The sequence below is a fragment of the Amaranthus tricolor genome, chromosome 4, assembly GCF_026212465.1.
Source record: "Amaranthus tricolor cultivar Red isolate AtriRed21 chromosome 4, ASM2621246v1, whole genome shotgun sequence".
NCBI classification, from domain to species: domain Eukaryota; kingdom Viridiplantae; phylum Streptophyta; class Magnoliopsida; order Caryophyllales; family Amaranthaceae; genus Amaranthus; species Amaranthus tricolor.
In genome coordinates this window covers 25,933,220-25,949,572 of record NC_080050.1, presented here as the reverse complement: position 1 = coordinate 25,949,572, position 16,353 = coordinate 25,933,220, and the positions used below count along the sequence as shown (strand labels likewise).

At 35.8% G+C, this 16,353-nt stretch overlaps 1 protein-coding gene across 1 annotated transcript; it reads left to right on the top strand.

Annotated features, from left to right (window-relative positions):
* Positions 1 to 1,739: 1,739 nt before the first annotated feature.
* LOC130810608 (uncharacterized) lies at positions 1,740 to 16,108 on the top strand. The gene is made up of 9 exons (XM_057676736.1): positions 1,740 to 2,014; positions 3,128 to 3,239; positions 3,445 to 3,635; positions 3,980 to 4,074; positions 4,156 to 4,563; positions 4,838 to 4,946; positions 13,086 to 13,731; positions 14,495 to 14,621; positions 15,609 to 16,108. The coding sequence occupies exons 1-8, from the start codon at positions 1,880 to 1,882 to the stop codon at positions 14,614 to 14,616; spliced, it is 1,818 nt and encodes a 605-aa protein (XP_057532719.1). The 5' UTR covers positions 1,740 to 1,879; the 3' UTR covers positions 14,617 to 14,621; positions 15,609 to 16,108.
* The last annotated feature ends 245 nt before the right edge of the window (positions 16,109 to 16,353 follow it).

Here is a 16,353-nt window from a genome sequence, read left to right as displayed (position 1 = left end):
TCACGTATGGGATTTATAATTATATAAGTGGACGGTCAAAAGTGTATATTAGTGAAAAGTCAATTGAACACGAAGCGGGTGTTTGACACAAGGGAATAGGACTTAAGAGATATTAAAATGAGGCTTTTAAGTTGAGACTTTGGAAATAAAAAAGACTTGGAAGAAAAAAAAAATGAAAGTCTCAACTCAAATACCTACCCTCTCCTAAGACATTTTCTTGAGGATTTTCTCTCATTTTAATCTCATTCCATATTCTCATTTCCTTTAAACAAACAAAGACTTTGACTTAATTTTGAGACAAAGTCCCATTCCCTCCGTCAAATCTCTCGTGCCAAACACCCCTAGTGTAAATTGTTAAAGTGATAAATGATAACCAGGGTGTTGAAAAATGGTTATGGGTCAGTTCGGATTTGGAAATTCGCATATTTGGTTTATGGTTTATGAAACTTATAACCCTGTTTCGATCCAATATAAAAAAAGTTGGATATCCGAAATCCGAATATATATATATATATATATATATATATATATATATATATATATGTCATCGGATTGATTCAATCCAAAATGTTACATATATAGTATTGTTTTGGAGTAATATTTAAATAACCTGATTCAATGTTAAATGATGCCACATCTGATAATATAAAAGTTGAAACTTCTAATGAACTCCTAAAATTATTCAATAATTTGGCCCACATCTATTTTTTTAGGGATAAGGCAGGGAAATTTAAATTTAAAACAATTTGCGGATAATGTGGAATTTAACCTAGTTAAGACCCTCAAGAAAAAAACTAATACTTTAATCAAGTTAAGACTGTCAAGGAAAAGATTATCAACAAATAATTGTTTTGGGCATAACCACGTAAAGAAAAAATAATTAACATTTAAAATTATTAATTATTTTCATAGTTTTTTTTATTAGAGTAAATGATTTACAACCCTAAGGGTTGTACATATGAATTAACAAATTATTTTTGTCATTAAAAACGTTAACTTGTCTAAAAAATATAATCTAGAAATTGAAAAACAATCAATATTTTATATAATTTTTCAGCATTCCAAGAAAGAATAAATGGTAAACTAATAAAGTATAATTAAATTTTTTATGTTTCTAAAGTAAAAGTAATATTAAATTACATAAATAAAATACAAGATTCTATCTTATATACTCCCCGAAGGGCTGTATATATCATTTTCCTTCTAATCTCTCAATTTGCAGGGCTCTCTTTAATTGAGGGTTTAATCGTATGCGCGCTTTCTTCCTATCCTCTCCCTCGAAGAGTACAATTGTACGAGTATGGTCTGTTTGTTACCTCTTTTCCGGATTCTGTCATTGTGCGGGATACTGGATTGACGACCATGATTAAAAAGACTAATGACAAATAATTTATTTAATGGTTTATTAACATTCTTTTTGAAATGCTTTTATTAACATTTTTTAAAAAGTATGAAATTTAAAGAGTGTTTAGCAAATGACTGATAGCTGATTTAGTGGCTGATTTTATTATTTGATTTGACCAGTTGATTAACAACTTATTCCTATCTATAAGCTATTTCAACCAGCTAATTCACCAACATTAGCATTGACCACCAAATCCTCTATTTATATTAAAATAAGCTAAAATTACTTAATAAGCTAATTTCCTAAACACCCTTTAATAAAATAAACTAAAAGAATATTAAAAAAAATTACCTTTAAAAAGTGAATATTTGAACGCGATTTTAAGACATTCGAACACAGATTTGGGTCATATATAAAATGGGCGAAGCTCCTAGAAGAAACATGGGGCAATAAAGGACAACGTTAGAAAAAAGAGGCTCAACTAAATTCTTACAAACGCCGCAGTGCTGTACAGAACCACCGGGATACTAAAAAATGTTCAAGAAGGCCGTCGAGGCAAAATCCTTACAGAGATTATCAGGAGCTGATAAGAAAAAGTTGAGAAGATGCGTCAAAGATAAGTTTCCTAGAGCTTCCGATGCTGATATTGACACCCTTCTCCCACCCAAGGTTACCATTTTCTTTTTCAAAACTTATCCTACGATCAGTTAATAGATTTCGTCGGTACTGTAGGCGTGAAAGATTTAGGGTTATTTTGTTTCAAATTATTATGAAAATTGAAAATTGCCCCTTTCGCAATGGGTGAAAAAATTAAGAAAACGAATAAAGTGGTATTTCATGGAAAAGTGGGAGAAATGTATGAATTTAATTGAAAAATAAGTTGAATACGGGGATGAGAATTAAAAGGAATGTGGGTTATTTATAAAAACATATATGGGCAAATTTAGTTGTGAGACATACAAAGTGAAGAACATGGAGTAGTTGTGGTAACAAATTAAGGTTGTGCACATCTAACTCTCAAACTTGCACTAATTGGATTTTCCACCTTTTGATATTGGGGTATTTGAATTTTGTCAAAATGTAGTTATGTATTAAAGATTTAAAGTATTTGATTAGATTTGATGCTTTTATTGAGTGGAGGTAAGTGTTTATAACTCAAAAGTAGAAAGCTTACTATTTGTAACGGATTAATTTCGCTAAAAGCTTAAGTTGATGTATGGAGCTCCAAAATATATGTTCTACACTCACCTTTAGTAGTCATTGTAGTTGTAAATGGTTATGGGAAATTTTGTGTGTAGAGAATTGTGTAGTTGAGTATAACAAACAGGTTTAGGTTGTTGTAATGGATATACAAAAATGGATTTCGGTTGCTTATGAATAAGGAAGGCATACAAAATACTTACTTGCCCATGTAAGCTTTGATTTTGTAAGCAATTGACCGTGGGAGGAGTAACTCACCAAGCTAGAAGGTGGCATGATCCACTTTTTGTTCCTTATTTCGATAAGGCTAGAGATTCATGATTCATTTTTTGTTCCAAATTGATGGGGCTTGATATTTATAGATCTTTGATTTTAAATTATATTTGACTATATTAAATGAATTATTAACTCATGTGCTTTTCTATTAAGTGAACTTGTTCCACATTATGTTTGTAACCAACTTTCAATTGCAATCAATCTTTTTGTTTCAAATCGGTGGGAGTTGTCATCATTATTGGAGGGAATTTCTTTGCCCATGACGGTTTGTTGTACTTTTACTAATTGGATTTGCTCTATGTTTAGGGGGATATTACTATTGCTAAGTTTCAAAATCGTGTGCTTGTGTATGGCGTTGAAGGTGGCTTCCCTATGTTTTTTGATACTGATGGAAGAGGATCAGATATATACCCTACAGGTAATTTATATTTTTTGTGCTTTAAGGTCTACCGCATATTGTTTGGTTTAAGGTTTTGGCATTATTTGTCTTCTTAGTCTGACCAAAACGCTCGTCTCTGCTTCTTTGTCGCTCTGAGCTATTATATTATTATATATGTTATTTTTACATGCATCCTGAATGAGCTAGTTTGCTAAACTCTGCTCTTTGCTTACTATTGTGACAGTTTATGCTCTTTGGAAGGCCCCTGAGCTCTTGCCAGCTTTTATGCTAAAAGGGGGAGAGGTTTCGCGGTTTGTGATTGGAGGGGCAGACTTGATGTTCCCCGGCATTAGTATACCACCAGAAGGGCTTCCATCATTTGCTTCTGGGGAACCATGGGCAGTAAAGGTTCCTGGAAATCCCGCTCCAATCGCTGTAAGCATCCAAAAGTAAAGTATTTGTATATAGTATGCAATAATATTCTCAATGGATCCATTTCAATTTTATAGTCTCTTGGTTTTGGAGTGTAATGGACTATAGTAAATTGGCTCATTAATTCATGTGCACTTCCTATTAATGTGAAGTTGCGCATGATATTTGTTATCAAGGGTCAATTGAAAACAAACTCTTTGTCATTACAAGGGTATATATTTGATCTCCAAACCTTACCTAGGTGGGAGTCGTTGAATGAATTGAGATTATGGAATATTATTGAATATTTTTGAGTGCTCATTGAAGTGTCCCTAGAGCTTTTTTCTTTTAATATCGTGTTTGTTTAGGTTGGCTCAACTACTATGAGTAGCTCCGAGGCAATGAAAGCTGGCTTACGTGGAAAGGCTTTGAGAATAACACACTATTATCGTGATTCACTATGGTAAGTGTAGAGGAATCTAGGTGTTGTTTAATATAGTAACTAAAGTGTATTGTTTCCTGATTGTTGGGATCGTTTTTTCAGGGAATCCGTTGAAGGTCGTTTTGTGCCTAACAATGGATTTTTAGAAGATGTGGTGTACCCTGATCCATCTTTCTTAGCTTCCATGGCTTCTCATTCATGCGAAGGCGATGATTGTATTGATAAAACAAATGACAATGAAGAGAAAGTTGACCCAACTACTATGGATATTACTTGCTCAGAACATGATCCTTCTTCATCTTTTCACCTTGATAATAAAAATGACAATCCTGAACAAATTGTATCGGAGTTGGATGGCCTGAAAGTTGTGGAGAATGATGAATTGCGTAGTGAGGATCAACCGTCCTTGTCAGTAGAAGATGTAGACGTGCTTTTAGATAAGTGTCTTCTTCAAGCTTTGCATACAATGGTGAAGGATAGAGATCTTCCAATGCCAGGAAGTACTTTATGGTGAGATAAATTATATTAATTTTACATCGATGTCCAATCATTTGCGCAATATGCATGTTGGTTCAACAAGGTGTTTAATCTATCTTCTGTTATTTTGTTAAATTCTCCACTTTTTATGCGAAGCCTGTTTGGATTTAATAGTAGTTCTACGACTAGACTATTGGCAATTTGTGTAAAATTATCCTTGTTTCACCTATGACCTTTTACTCTGTACATGCATTCATCGAAAACTATATTGTACCGGTCTTATAATAAATGCTCTTTCTTATGATAGGTCAAATCATGTTTTACCATGTAGACCATCTGGCGTAACTCTTGATATTAAGAAGTCATCTTTCAAAAAGTTGTCAAAATGGTTGCAGTCCAAAGCATCTAATGGATTGGTAATATTGAGATCTTCACCCCATCGCTTATTTATTGTCAATGATTTGCATATATATTATTTGCTACTTTGAATTCCTTTTAAACTGTCTTTCAGTGTGTTGTCTTTGGACGGTATATTTATGGTCGGGAGTTCCTTGATGACTTGTTATATAAGAATGCAAAAGCAAGTATTAAGACATCCTTGTAGTAAAAAATACTCCATCAGTTCCTTGTTCCTTAATGATGTTCCTATTTGTCATTTTGGGCAGTTTCGTTTGTTGTTCCCTTAAAGAATCTTTTATATCGCAAATTTTGGACATAATTAACCTTCTTCTTCATCGTAATTTTAATATTTTATTAATGCGTAAGGCTGCCAACCTGCCACATATCTTCTAATAACTTCATTGTAACATTATTATTTTGCTTATGGTCCCCACATGTTTCCCACTAACTTTATTTAAAGATTTTTTTAAATAATTTATGGTCTCTATGTCTTTTCCACTAACTTTATTTTAATAATTTTACTAATGCTTATGGTCTCAAATTTTCTCCATGAATTTTATTAATCAAAAAATAATATATTCACCATCTAAAAGATTCAATTTTTCTTAATTCCTATGAACATTTTTTAAGGGAACATCAATAGGGAATGGAGGGAGTAATACAATGTAATTATAAAGAGAATTTAATGAAAATCATTTATGATTTATTTAAGACTCCATTCTAGATTTCCAAGTGAATCCAAAGCCCTACCACAACTTTAAGTAACCTTGAGAGCAAAATCCTTTACCGTGATAAAAATTTTACTAAATAGAATATCTTATTTTCACGACATTTCGTATAGGATATTTTATGAATTTTTTTTCACCAAATTTCATATAGGGATACTTTATTATACTTCCGAGTGAAAATGCTATTAGTTGAAGATATTAAAGAATAGTTTACAGCAATATTGTACCGATACAACAACATGGTGTTCAAAGTGACTCCCTTTGGAGGGGATTTGATGTAACCCTTGTAGTGAAGAAATTGTTTTCAACTGATCTTAACTGCAAATATTGGAGCGATATGTGAGAAAATATGCTTCTTAGTAGATGTACATATGCTATAGACCCTTATTAATTATGATAACTTGAATGCAAAGGTCTCAAAATATATCATATATTTTTCCCTTACTGTTGTCCTTGATAAGTATTGACTAAAAATTTATCTCTTAATGGAATTACCACAAGTGCACGAATCGTTGCACTACCGGGTAGTGTTCATGAGGAAACAAGGTTATGCGTATTAGTCAGATAAAAAGAAGGTTGTTCAATACAATAACAATAAGGTTTACAAAAAGAAGAGTTAACAATCAATGATTAAAAAAGGACACGGTTAACTCATTCATGATGACTATTCAATGGTGATACACTGGCTTCTTAAGGGTCATTAAAGGGTAGCGAATCGCACTAAGGGGAACAATCCGATCCTTGATAGGGCTTGGGGTTGCCTCCTTCCCTATTCTCGTAGGTAGAGGATAAAACCCTTAGGTTGGAGGGTGGATGCAAGGTTCAATCCTTATTGATCCCATACATCCAATTCTATCCATTGATCAAAGACTAGATTACTCAAAATCCAACCCACGTTGGTATATTGGAAGCAACCATAACAAACTTTAGCCAATGGGCAGAATAACCCCCTATCTAAGCCTTTAATCAACCCAAAATCAACTAGATTTTCATCATCATCAACTCATCACAAGGGTTAAGTTAACCCCAACCTAAGAAGAATACTCACTACTTAATTCTATTGCTTAAAACATCATAATGGATAATATAATAAGATATAAATGATCAACAAACACAAGAACACAAATAATAAAGCTATTGAGCAACAATGGTGAAAACCACAAATAAGCATAAAAACAATAATAAACTATCAGAGTATCAGTAATCACTAGAGAGAAGTATTAGAAGATACCTACAAAAGATGAGAACAATTGGAGAACAAAGATGTAAAACCCAGAAAATGATTAGCTCAAACCTTCAACAATGGAGGTTGAGGAAGAAGAAAAGCCTCAACTTGCAATAAACTAAAAGATTGAGTGGACTATAACTAGAATAAACTTTGATTTAAGTATTTTTGTGATTTTCAATTATTGATTTGCAAAAATAAAAGCTAGTGTTCAAGAACAATGATAAGATAAACTAAGAGCATAAGATGATTCTTCCAAATTAGGCTAGAGTAAGTGAGTGTATTCTCATATTACAAAATAATTCCTTTATTTAGTGTTGCTCAAATGATGTAACCTGTGTCTTCCAAATTAGGGGAATAATCCTGTCAAAAAGTAAATAGGGTCGTCAAGGAAGCAACCAAGCTGAAACAAACCAAAAAGACCAACTTTTAAAAGAAAACGACCAATCGTTTTGATGGGAACGATCGATCGTTCCACACTCTGGATTCTTCCGCCTTCTTGTTGTTGATGCTGTGAAGGGAAGGAGTGGTCGTTCCATGTTCTGTATTGCATCCTTCAATTTGTGGTTCAGGCTTGAGGGGAACGAGTGGTCGTTCTACTTTTTGATTCATGCTTATTAGAGAACGGGTGGTTGTTCCACTAGGATGGGTGGTCGTTCTCTTCTTGACATCCTTGGGGGTGGTAATCGCTCTATTAATTCTATCTTAGCTTTGTCTACCTCGATGCCCACTCGAAGGCAACTTGTCCCAAAACTACACCTTTATTTACCATAAAGTGGCACTTTTCCCAATTTAAAATCAAGTTCACTTCCTTGTATCTATGGATATTTCGAGGTTGGCTAGGTAACTCACAAAAGATGACCTATAAACTGAGAAGTCATGCATAAAAATCTCCATTATATTCTTAATAAATTGGGAAAAGATTGCCATCATACAACGTTGAAAGGTGGCAGGAGCTTTTTTAAAGACCAAAAGGCGTCCTTCTATAGGCAAAAGTGCCATAGGGGCATGTGAATGTAGTCATTTCTTGGTCCTCGGGATGAATAAGGCTTTGGAAAAATCCTGAATAACGATCAAGATAGAAAAAAATGTGAATGCTTGCCAATCTCTCCAACACATAATCAATAAATGGCAATGGAAAATGGTCTTTTCCGTGGCCTTGTTTAGCTTTCAATAATCAGTACATATTCTCCACCTGGCGACCCTTCTCATTGCCACATTTTCACCTTTGTCATTGGGGGCAATCATCATGCTTCCTTTCTTTGGAACTACTTGGACCGGGCTAACCCACTTACTATTAGAAATTGGGTAGATTTCACCTCCTCTTAGAAGCACAAAGAAACCCAGTTAAACTTCTAATTCCCTAAGCTCTTAAAAATATTGTTGCTAAGACAGATATGCAAAGAATGCAATTAAATGAACTACAACTCGAAAAAACTCCTCCAACTCGTTTTATTAATGAAAAGTGTTTGAGGCATTTACGGCTCATTTGGTAGGTGGTAATAAACGGTGGTAATGAGAATGAAAAACTAGTGTAATTTTGGTTGAAAAATATCTTGGCTACCTTGATGGCCATGTTTGTCTAACTTCAATGATTTCATTTTCTTCACAAAATTTATTCTAATACATTACCATTGGGAGAGGTCGTATTAGATGGTAATGGAAATTTACTTTTTGGTGATCAAAATTTCATTAGCGTGGGAGAGATATAAAACTTTTGATTAAATTTTACTCTTAAATCATTCCTTACTACCATTTAATACCACTAACTAAACGGGCCGTTAGGGATATGGCAGTAGACACATGATCTCTTTGTTACTCGTGGGATGAGTTCTCTTTTTACCATGTTTCATGGCTCATATATAGAACTCACCCTTGAATGTTTGAGTTATATTTTGTCTAATGATGATAATGATTCAAAAGTGCTGCATTTTAGGATTAGAAATAAGGATTAGTCACTGAGGGATGACCAATTAGCTAACATTATAGGAAGTGAAAATATGGGCATCCTAGACTTAAACCAATGCTATCATGCTTATTTTGTTTCGGTTGCTCATAAGTACTCATGCTAGGAATTTTAGAGATATGAAGATGAATGCTAAACATCATCCTTCCATAATCATTTGGTTCTGTTTTATGACAAGGCAAACAAGGTAACATCTAAAGATATGTACATCTTAACCGGTGCTCTTAGGTCTAGGGTGCTAGCCTACCGTATCAACCTAACCAAATCTCTAATAGAATCTTTCAAGGATATTATCAATAGTTTTGGAGTCTTCCAAGCCCTAAACATCGGGGGGTATTATAACACGCATTGCGGTTAGCGTGGCTGGATTTGTGGAGCCCCACATTACCAACCTCAGAAAGTTTGATTGCATAATTAATATCCCACACACGGTGAAGAAAAAATGGATGTTGGATTATACTACTCATGTTGATGGGTTAACCGAGGGCCTTCCTAATTTCCTCCTTCCTGTTGCATTCTACCACCACTCAATGACTCCGCCACCAACTACCGCATCCCCCAAAACGTCTACCCGAACTTGGCCTTCCGCAACATCACATCAACGCTTAGAACAATTCTATGACCAAGACCAACCCCCACCCCCACCCCCACCCCCACCCTTCAATATGGAAGATGCCTTTTGCTAATTGACCCTCAATATGAATCAACGGTTTGATACCATTAAACAAAGGCAAATGCAAGACTTTGAGGATACCTCTAGAGCCCTCCGACCCAATTATGCAAAATACTATGCCCGTGGATATATTCCCTCGGGAGGCCTCCACCCCACGTGGTTCAATGCACCAACTCCACCTCCCGTGTATAATTACACTGAATCTAGCCTTTTCTATGACACTTTTCCATAGGGTACTACATCGCACTACCCCATACAGAACTATTTTGGCCAAGGGAGTTTTGAAGTGCATAATGGAGAAGGGGACTCTTCTGATGTGAGAGGAGCTCACAGGTGTTGGGACAATGATGATCCCAACATCTATTTGGGAGATTATAGAGAGAATTTCCTTGTACCTTTTTTCTAAGGGACAAAGCATTTGGGATGATGCTTAGTCTTGCTTGGGGGAGGGTACACTTTTCATAGTGTACATATTTGTCAATCTTTTTCTTGCTTGTTGGTTTTGCTTGTCACTCTTGTAGTTGGTTGGTTTTGCTTGTTAGTCTTGCAGTTGGTTTACTTCGATAAGTGTCTCATCCACCACCCTTTTACATACCCATACCTAAACGCTGTTGATGATGGTGACTTGTATATGCTCTTTGCGATGAGTGGCCTTACTATTTCTCTTGCTTTTGATGTCCCAACCACCTTTTTTTAGTTTTTGAGGTTCTATGGGCATCATTGTATGACTTGCGGCTCAATTCCCTTGACTAGGAGCAAGTGGACTCCCAAGTTACAACTTGTGGGACCATCCGTTGCTTGGGGATAGTGGCGCCCTGCAATGAACCGACCAAGGATACTAAAAACAACAACTAATCCTAACTTACAAAATAGAAAGAGTATCTAATAGTAAAATGTCAATAATTCTCTTGGACGCTTTGACCCAATTTATCACATTACCGACTGCCTGGAAGTTCAACCTTGCCTTCAAGGTGGAAAAATTAATTGGGCCTTCCACCGTTAGCAACAAGAATGAGGATAAATGGTTGAGAAAAATATGTCGCGAAATTTGCTGACTTGGGATGGTTATTGGAAAATTCATTCGGGAAATGGTTCACAAAAATTGGTGTGTGAACTTGAGAAATAAAAGAGTCAAAACTGAAAAATAGAGTGGAATAATTTGGAAAGGGCTAAAAGCCTCAAAAATTCTTGGGCTTAGAATGACTCGGTCCACCCTCAAATAAAAGAGTTCACTTTCCAGCTGAATTTTTAGTTCTTTTTTCACTTGCCACTTTCTACCCTTAAAGCCAAACAACCCTAAGTATACAGCGGTTCTTTCCTAGTCATGTCCTCCATCGTTTGCAAACCCCCTTTCCCTATCTATCCTCTTCCTGCCGCCGGCCCGTCAGTCACCAGATTTTTCCGGCGTTGCTGCACCTCTTGCCTGTGAGTCGCCCCCATTGATGTCTGCTTCTCTCCTTCCTTTTCTTGCGCAATTTTCTCTCTGCTCTACTCCATTTGGTCTTTGTGAACTTTCCCATTGTCGACCACTACTCCGTCCATCGCTCAAAATTTTTCAGCGGCCTTACGTCCCGCCCAAGAACCGCCTCCATTCCTCCCCTTTCTTCTCAATTCTTTTTCTCCCAAACCCTAATTTTGCTTGCCCTTGCTCACCGAATTTTCGCGCCCTACCACACCATTCATCGCCGTCCCCGTCTTCCCAGGGCCACTACTTGGTTCGACAATCTTCACCCCCCATTTCCCGTGCATATATGCCATATCACCGTCAAACCCAAACTCAGGTGACATACCATCTTCAACATGAACATCCAAAGTCCTCTTCCTCTTTCTTCGTCTCTTCATAGGTCCGCATTTCCTCGCACTTCTTCCTGGCCTTCTCCATGCGCCTCCACACGCGCCGCCCAATGTGTCACCACACATGCCTCCACACGTGGCAATACGCTTTCTTTCTTTGTTTTTCTGTTTCGCACCTTCTTTATCTTCTCCCTTCTTTTTCTGTTTCCCTTTTTCTTCTTTATTTTCTTTTCCCAAATAAATTTCGTCTTTCTTTTTCTGTCTTTTTCTTTATTTTTCCATAATGTAGCCTTACCAATTCTGCTCAACCTTCTCTTCATCTTCTTCGGCACTCTTTGATCTTCTTCTTGGTTCATCGGATTCTCATCTGGACCTGTTAGTTGATCCTCACATTTTTCCAGCTCTTTAACCTTATATCCTTGATCTTTCACTTTTACAACCTCTTCTTGTTCATCTTCTTTTTTTTTCTTCATAGTATACAATTACCATCAATTCACCCGTCATTTCTTGATGGAGGATGAGGAGTGAAAATCCTTTGTGACTACATTCATGTGTCGATAATTCTGCATCAAAATTGTCATCACAAATTCCTTGTCCTCGATTTTCATAAATTTCACAACCCCTTTTAACATTTCTACGGGTGAAATATCAGCCCCAAAATCCTCAAAAAACGCTTCAAGATCAACTTGAGTATTTTTTGAACTTACGTCGTCGGCGACGAGTTCCAATCACCGTAATCGTACGGCTCTGATACCATTGAAATGAACTGGCCGAGAACAGTAACCCAGAACAAATAATAAACACACAGTATTGAGCAATTCGAGTCTGCTCCTAACCCCAAGGACTATTCCTTATTATTCAAATCAAAAAGATGTCTCATTATTACAAAGCTAGCTCTTTTTGGCTTGTGTAATCTTTGGATTATGTTAGGTCAGTTTGGGTTGTACCCGCTTTGATTCCTTTTGTCAGGTCTTCTGATACTAGGTTGAAAAGTCTTCTTGTACATTCTTAAATTTTGGATTCATTTTTTCGCAACCTTCCAGTATCACCAATTGTTCCATTCTACCATCTATAGCAAATAAAAGCCAGACATTGGTGTATAGAACCTTCATTTGCCTTCCCTTCCTATGGCCCAATATCTCTCAATTGAAATGTCATATGTTGGAAATTGGATTTGGATCAGATGTTCTTTTGACACTCAATAATCTTTTCTTCAGGTATCAGTATGCTTGTAGATTTACAGTAGTGGCGTCAGCGTGCATTGTCTTCCCTTGCATATTTGGACGCGTCCAGTGATGTAGTTTTGTTAACTGTTTGCATTAGGGTTGGCCTTGTTATCAGAGTCAAGAAGCTAGAAGATTTATACTATTGATGATTTCCATTGAATTCGTGGAATTTGAGGGTAACTGAGTGGCTGATTGGAATGAAGTATGATAATAATTGCTTCAAGAGTGTTTTTATCAAGTTATCAGATGGATCAAGCTAGACTTGGACAGGTCATCCTAAGCTCCGATTATGGAGTTTTCTGTCTTACATTCTGCTGTTGTTTGAAGACTTGACCTATTTTGTTTTTCTTGCATCTGATTTGGCATGTAGCTTCAAGATTTACTTGTTTGCAGTTATGTTAATTTTTTGTACAGGCTCGTGAGTTGTTTCATCGTTTGCTTAATATTGTTATTGTTGTTGCTGTTGTTGTTATTATTATTATTATTATCATTGTTGTTGTGATTATTATTATTATTATTGTTGTTGTTATTGTGTGATGTACAGATATCAGTAAAAGAGGATAAACATAAAAAGGAAGTAGTACTATATTCTGTCAATCGGAGTCATGTAGATTACACATCCTTCAAGCCTGAAAAAAGACAACCAGATAAGATTGAACAAAACAGTGACCAGGCGGCATCTGACTCTCACTCACAAAATATCTTGGAAATAGAAGAGATTTATAAGCCAAGCATTCACGTCAACTCTATATTTTCTGCTGTTGGAGCAGATACTGGAGGATATTTCTCTGCATTGGAAGCCACTAATGTTGCATTTGCGTATGTTGAGAAAGAGAATCTTGTAAAACCTACTAACAAGGCAGTAGTGACATTAGATGCTGCGCTATGTGATGCTTTGTTCAAGGGAGCTATTAAAAAGGGATCAGCTTACCCAACAGAAATTCATAAAAAGGATCTAGGAACAACTTTTCTAAGTCGAATGCAAGCTCATCACAAAGTGACTAGAGGGTCCGACTCTGTGATTAGGAAGGGGGCTGTAAAACCAATTCACATCATGACAGAGAGACGACAAGGGAACAAGAAAATGACGAGGCTCTCTGGTTTTGAAATATTCTTGCTGGATGCTGAATCATTGGCATCAGAACTGCAAAAGAAGTTTGCATGCAGTACCACAGTGGCTGAATTACCTGGTACCTTGTCTTTAATTGTGATTGTGTTTTTAGGTCCTTACTCTGAATAGCTGTTGGATCCTTGGTGGGCGGTGGTTCTCGATATTTTAAGTGAGTCTAGATGTGTAGGTGGTGCTGTTGAATTTTCAGTTGTAGACTGTTGACATCTTTTTGTTTTGACGTTATCAATTGAAATCTTAAAAGATTTCTGGGAAGAGGGATCTATGGTCTTGATTCTCTGTCTTACTGTCGTATGACATAGAGTTTGCATGTGGTTCTTTTCCCCCCTTTCCATAGATGTCAATGACTTATGAGCAAAGGAACATATTTGGATATCTTATAAGGCATTATTCCATTGGTTCTTTTGTGAATAGTGTGACCGCCTTTGTGACACCTTCTCGCTAATGAAACTTTTTCCTATTATTGAACACTTGGCAGGGGGGGGGGAACAGTGTGACCGCCTTTGTGACACCTTCTCGCTAATGAAACTTTTTCCTATTATTGAACATTTGGGGGGGTGGCGGGGGGTTGATTGGGCCTTAGTGGAAAGTAATCCTTGGGCAGGTAAACCGTGAATTCCCAAGTTACTGTACTTGTTTGTTTTACTTCTCCCATCCTAATCATTCTTTCTTGTAAAAAAATTAATCCTTGACCTTCCAACTTGAGATTGTGTTTTGCTTCCTCTTAGGGAGCATAAGTAGGTTCTTTCTATTTAGTATATCTCTTTCTCTTTTACTTACTTTAGCTCTTGATACTACTATTGTTTAATATCTTTAATTTTCAGGTAAGAAGGGACACGAAGTTCTGGTTCAGGGTGGTGTGATCGATCATCTTGCAAAATATTTAATTGATCAGTATGGAGTTCCAAAGAGATACATTGAAGTACTTGATAAAACAAGGAAATGATGGAGGTTAGTTTTAGTTTATGCTCACTTGTTTTTGGTCATTGATTATGCTAGTAGACTATGGACTTACGGTGTTTGCGTATTTGACAAACCTTAGACATAGTCACAATTTATGAAATCATACTTTGTAGAGTTTGAAAATAAGTTTGAAATTGAAAACAGTACCTTAAAGATTGTTCGGAACATTTATGGAATTTTGTGATGATGAATTCAATACCATAGATATGGGGTTTCTATTTCTGGAGGCCGAAAGTTAAGTAATGAGTAAAAGACTAAGAATATGCCATAGTATGTTGGACCTTGACCTTCAATTCTGTATGGGTTGTCTTTCTTCCTTTCAACAAAGCAATTTTGTTAAAGATGAAGCCATCAAGAATATATTGGAAGGAGTATTTTGATGACTTGTTCAATGGATGGCAAAGGGGAGCGATTTAAGACATCTTGATGGAGTTGGTGGAAGAGAATAGAAAATTTCTGAAAAGAATAAGAAAATAAAGATGGAAGAAATTATAAAGAAAATGAACCCAAAAAAGTATTTTTGTTGCTTTTAATTACTTAGGGAAAATGAGACTCAATCATAAAATAAGTGTTCGTCAACTGCATATCTAATTTTACAACTTTTTCCCGGTTTTCGACTCGAACTGCCAACACAAGTAGCCTTGTCAAATTCGGAGAAATGTTATCAGGTCGCAGAATCCTTAATTGAAAGCGCTATCCGTGTTTTGTGTCCGACCCCTCTCTTCTCCCACCAAAAAAGTTCTTTTGACTTTGCTGTCGATGCTGATTAGTTTTACATACAAATCGGCAGTTTTTCATGAAATAGAATTAAGAGGTACTTTCTTAATGAACGCTCAGGGGCTTCCGTTAGCTTTTACCTTTGAATAATATAGCTACAACATGCTAATTCTGAATTCTGACAGTTATTGCACAAGTTTTAAAGACTATTGTCCATGGAGCTTTCTCTGGAATTTGAACGAGTATAATGTTTTTCAGGTCTGATATGCATGAGAAGAAAAAACCTTATCGCCTTTCCATGCAGTTTTATGAACGACTCAATGGATTTGGTTATACCAGGGATAGTCGCGCATTCCAGAATGTGCAGAAAATTTTGGCAAGCCGGTTTTGCCTGATTTTGTGGTATTTAACAGCTCGTGTATATTGAGATTCTGATTTCCTGTTCTTTAGATGATGCGAAGAAAGTGTTATGATTGTAAAGAAATTTGCTGCATATGGCTGTTGACAGAAATTTTATAAATCAAATCTGAAGGTAATGGACTTGCTGCAGTTTTGACAGGAATTTTTTTTTTTAAAATTTTATTTTGTTTATTTTCATTGCGTACTAACAACTTCTTTGTTAGTTTTATTACTAACAAGGATAATGTTGCTTACATATATGACATTGGCGTAATGAAATGTTGTTGTATACTAACTAGAAAGTTTGTGTTGAATTGCTAGCATTTTTCAGAATTTTGTTTGGCTGTCTCTTGGTTGTACGATTCTCTTTGTTTTCATATGTTCTGAACTAGGATTTACGAATTTTAGTGTCAAATTTTAACTACGATTTCTCATCGATCTATAACAAAAACATATTCATGTGGGATCTTGTTAGATTTGTCTCAATATATACTTTTTAAATATAAATTTTTTAGAATTTCAGAATTTCACAATTAAAATTATTTGATTTTAAAGTATGCATTGAGATATGCAAAAAAAAGTAAGTGGAAAGAATATTTGAAAA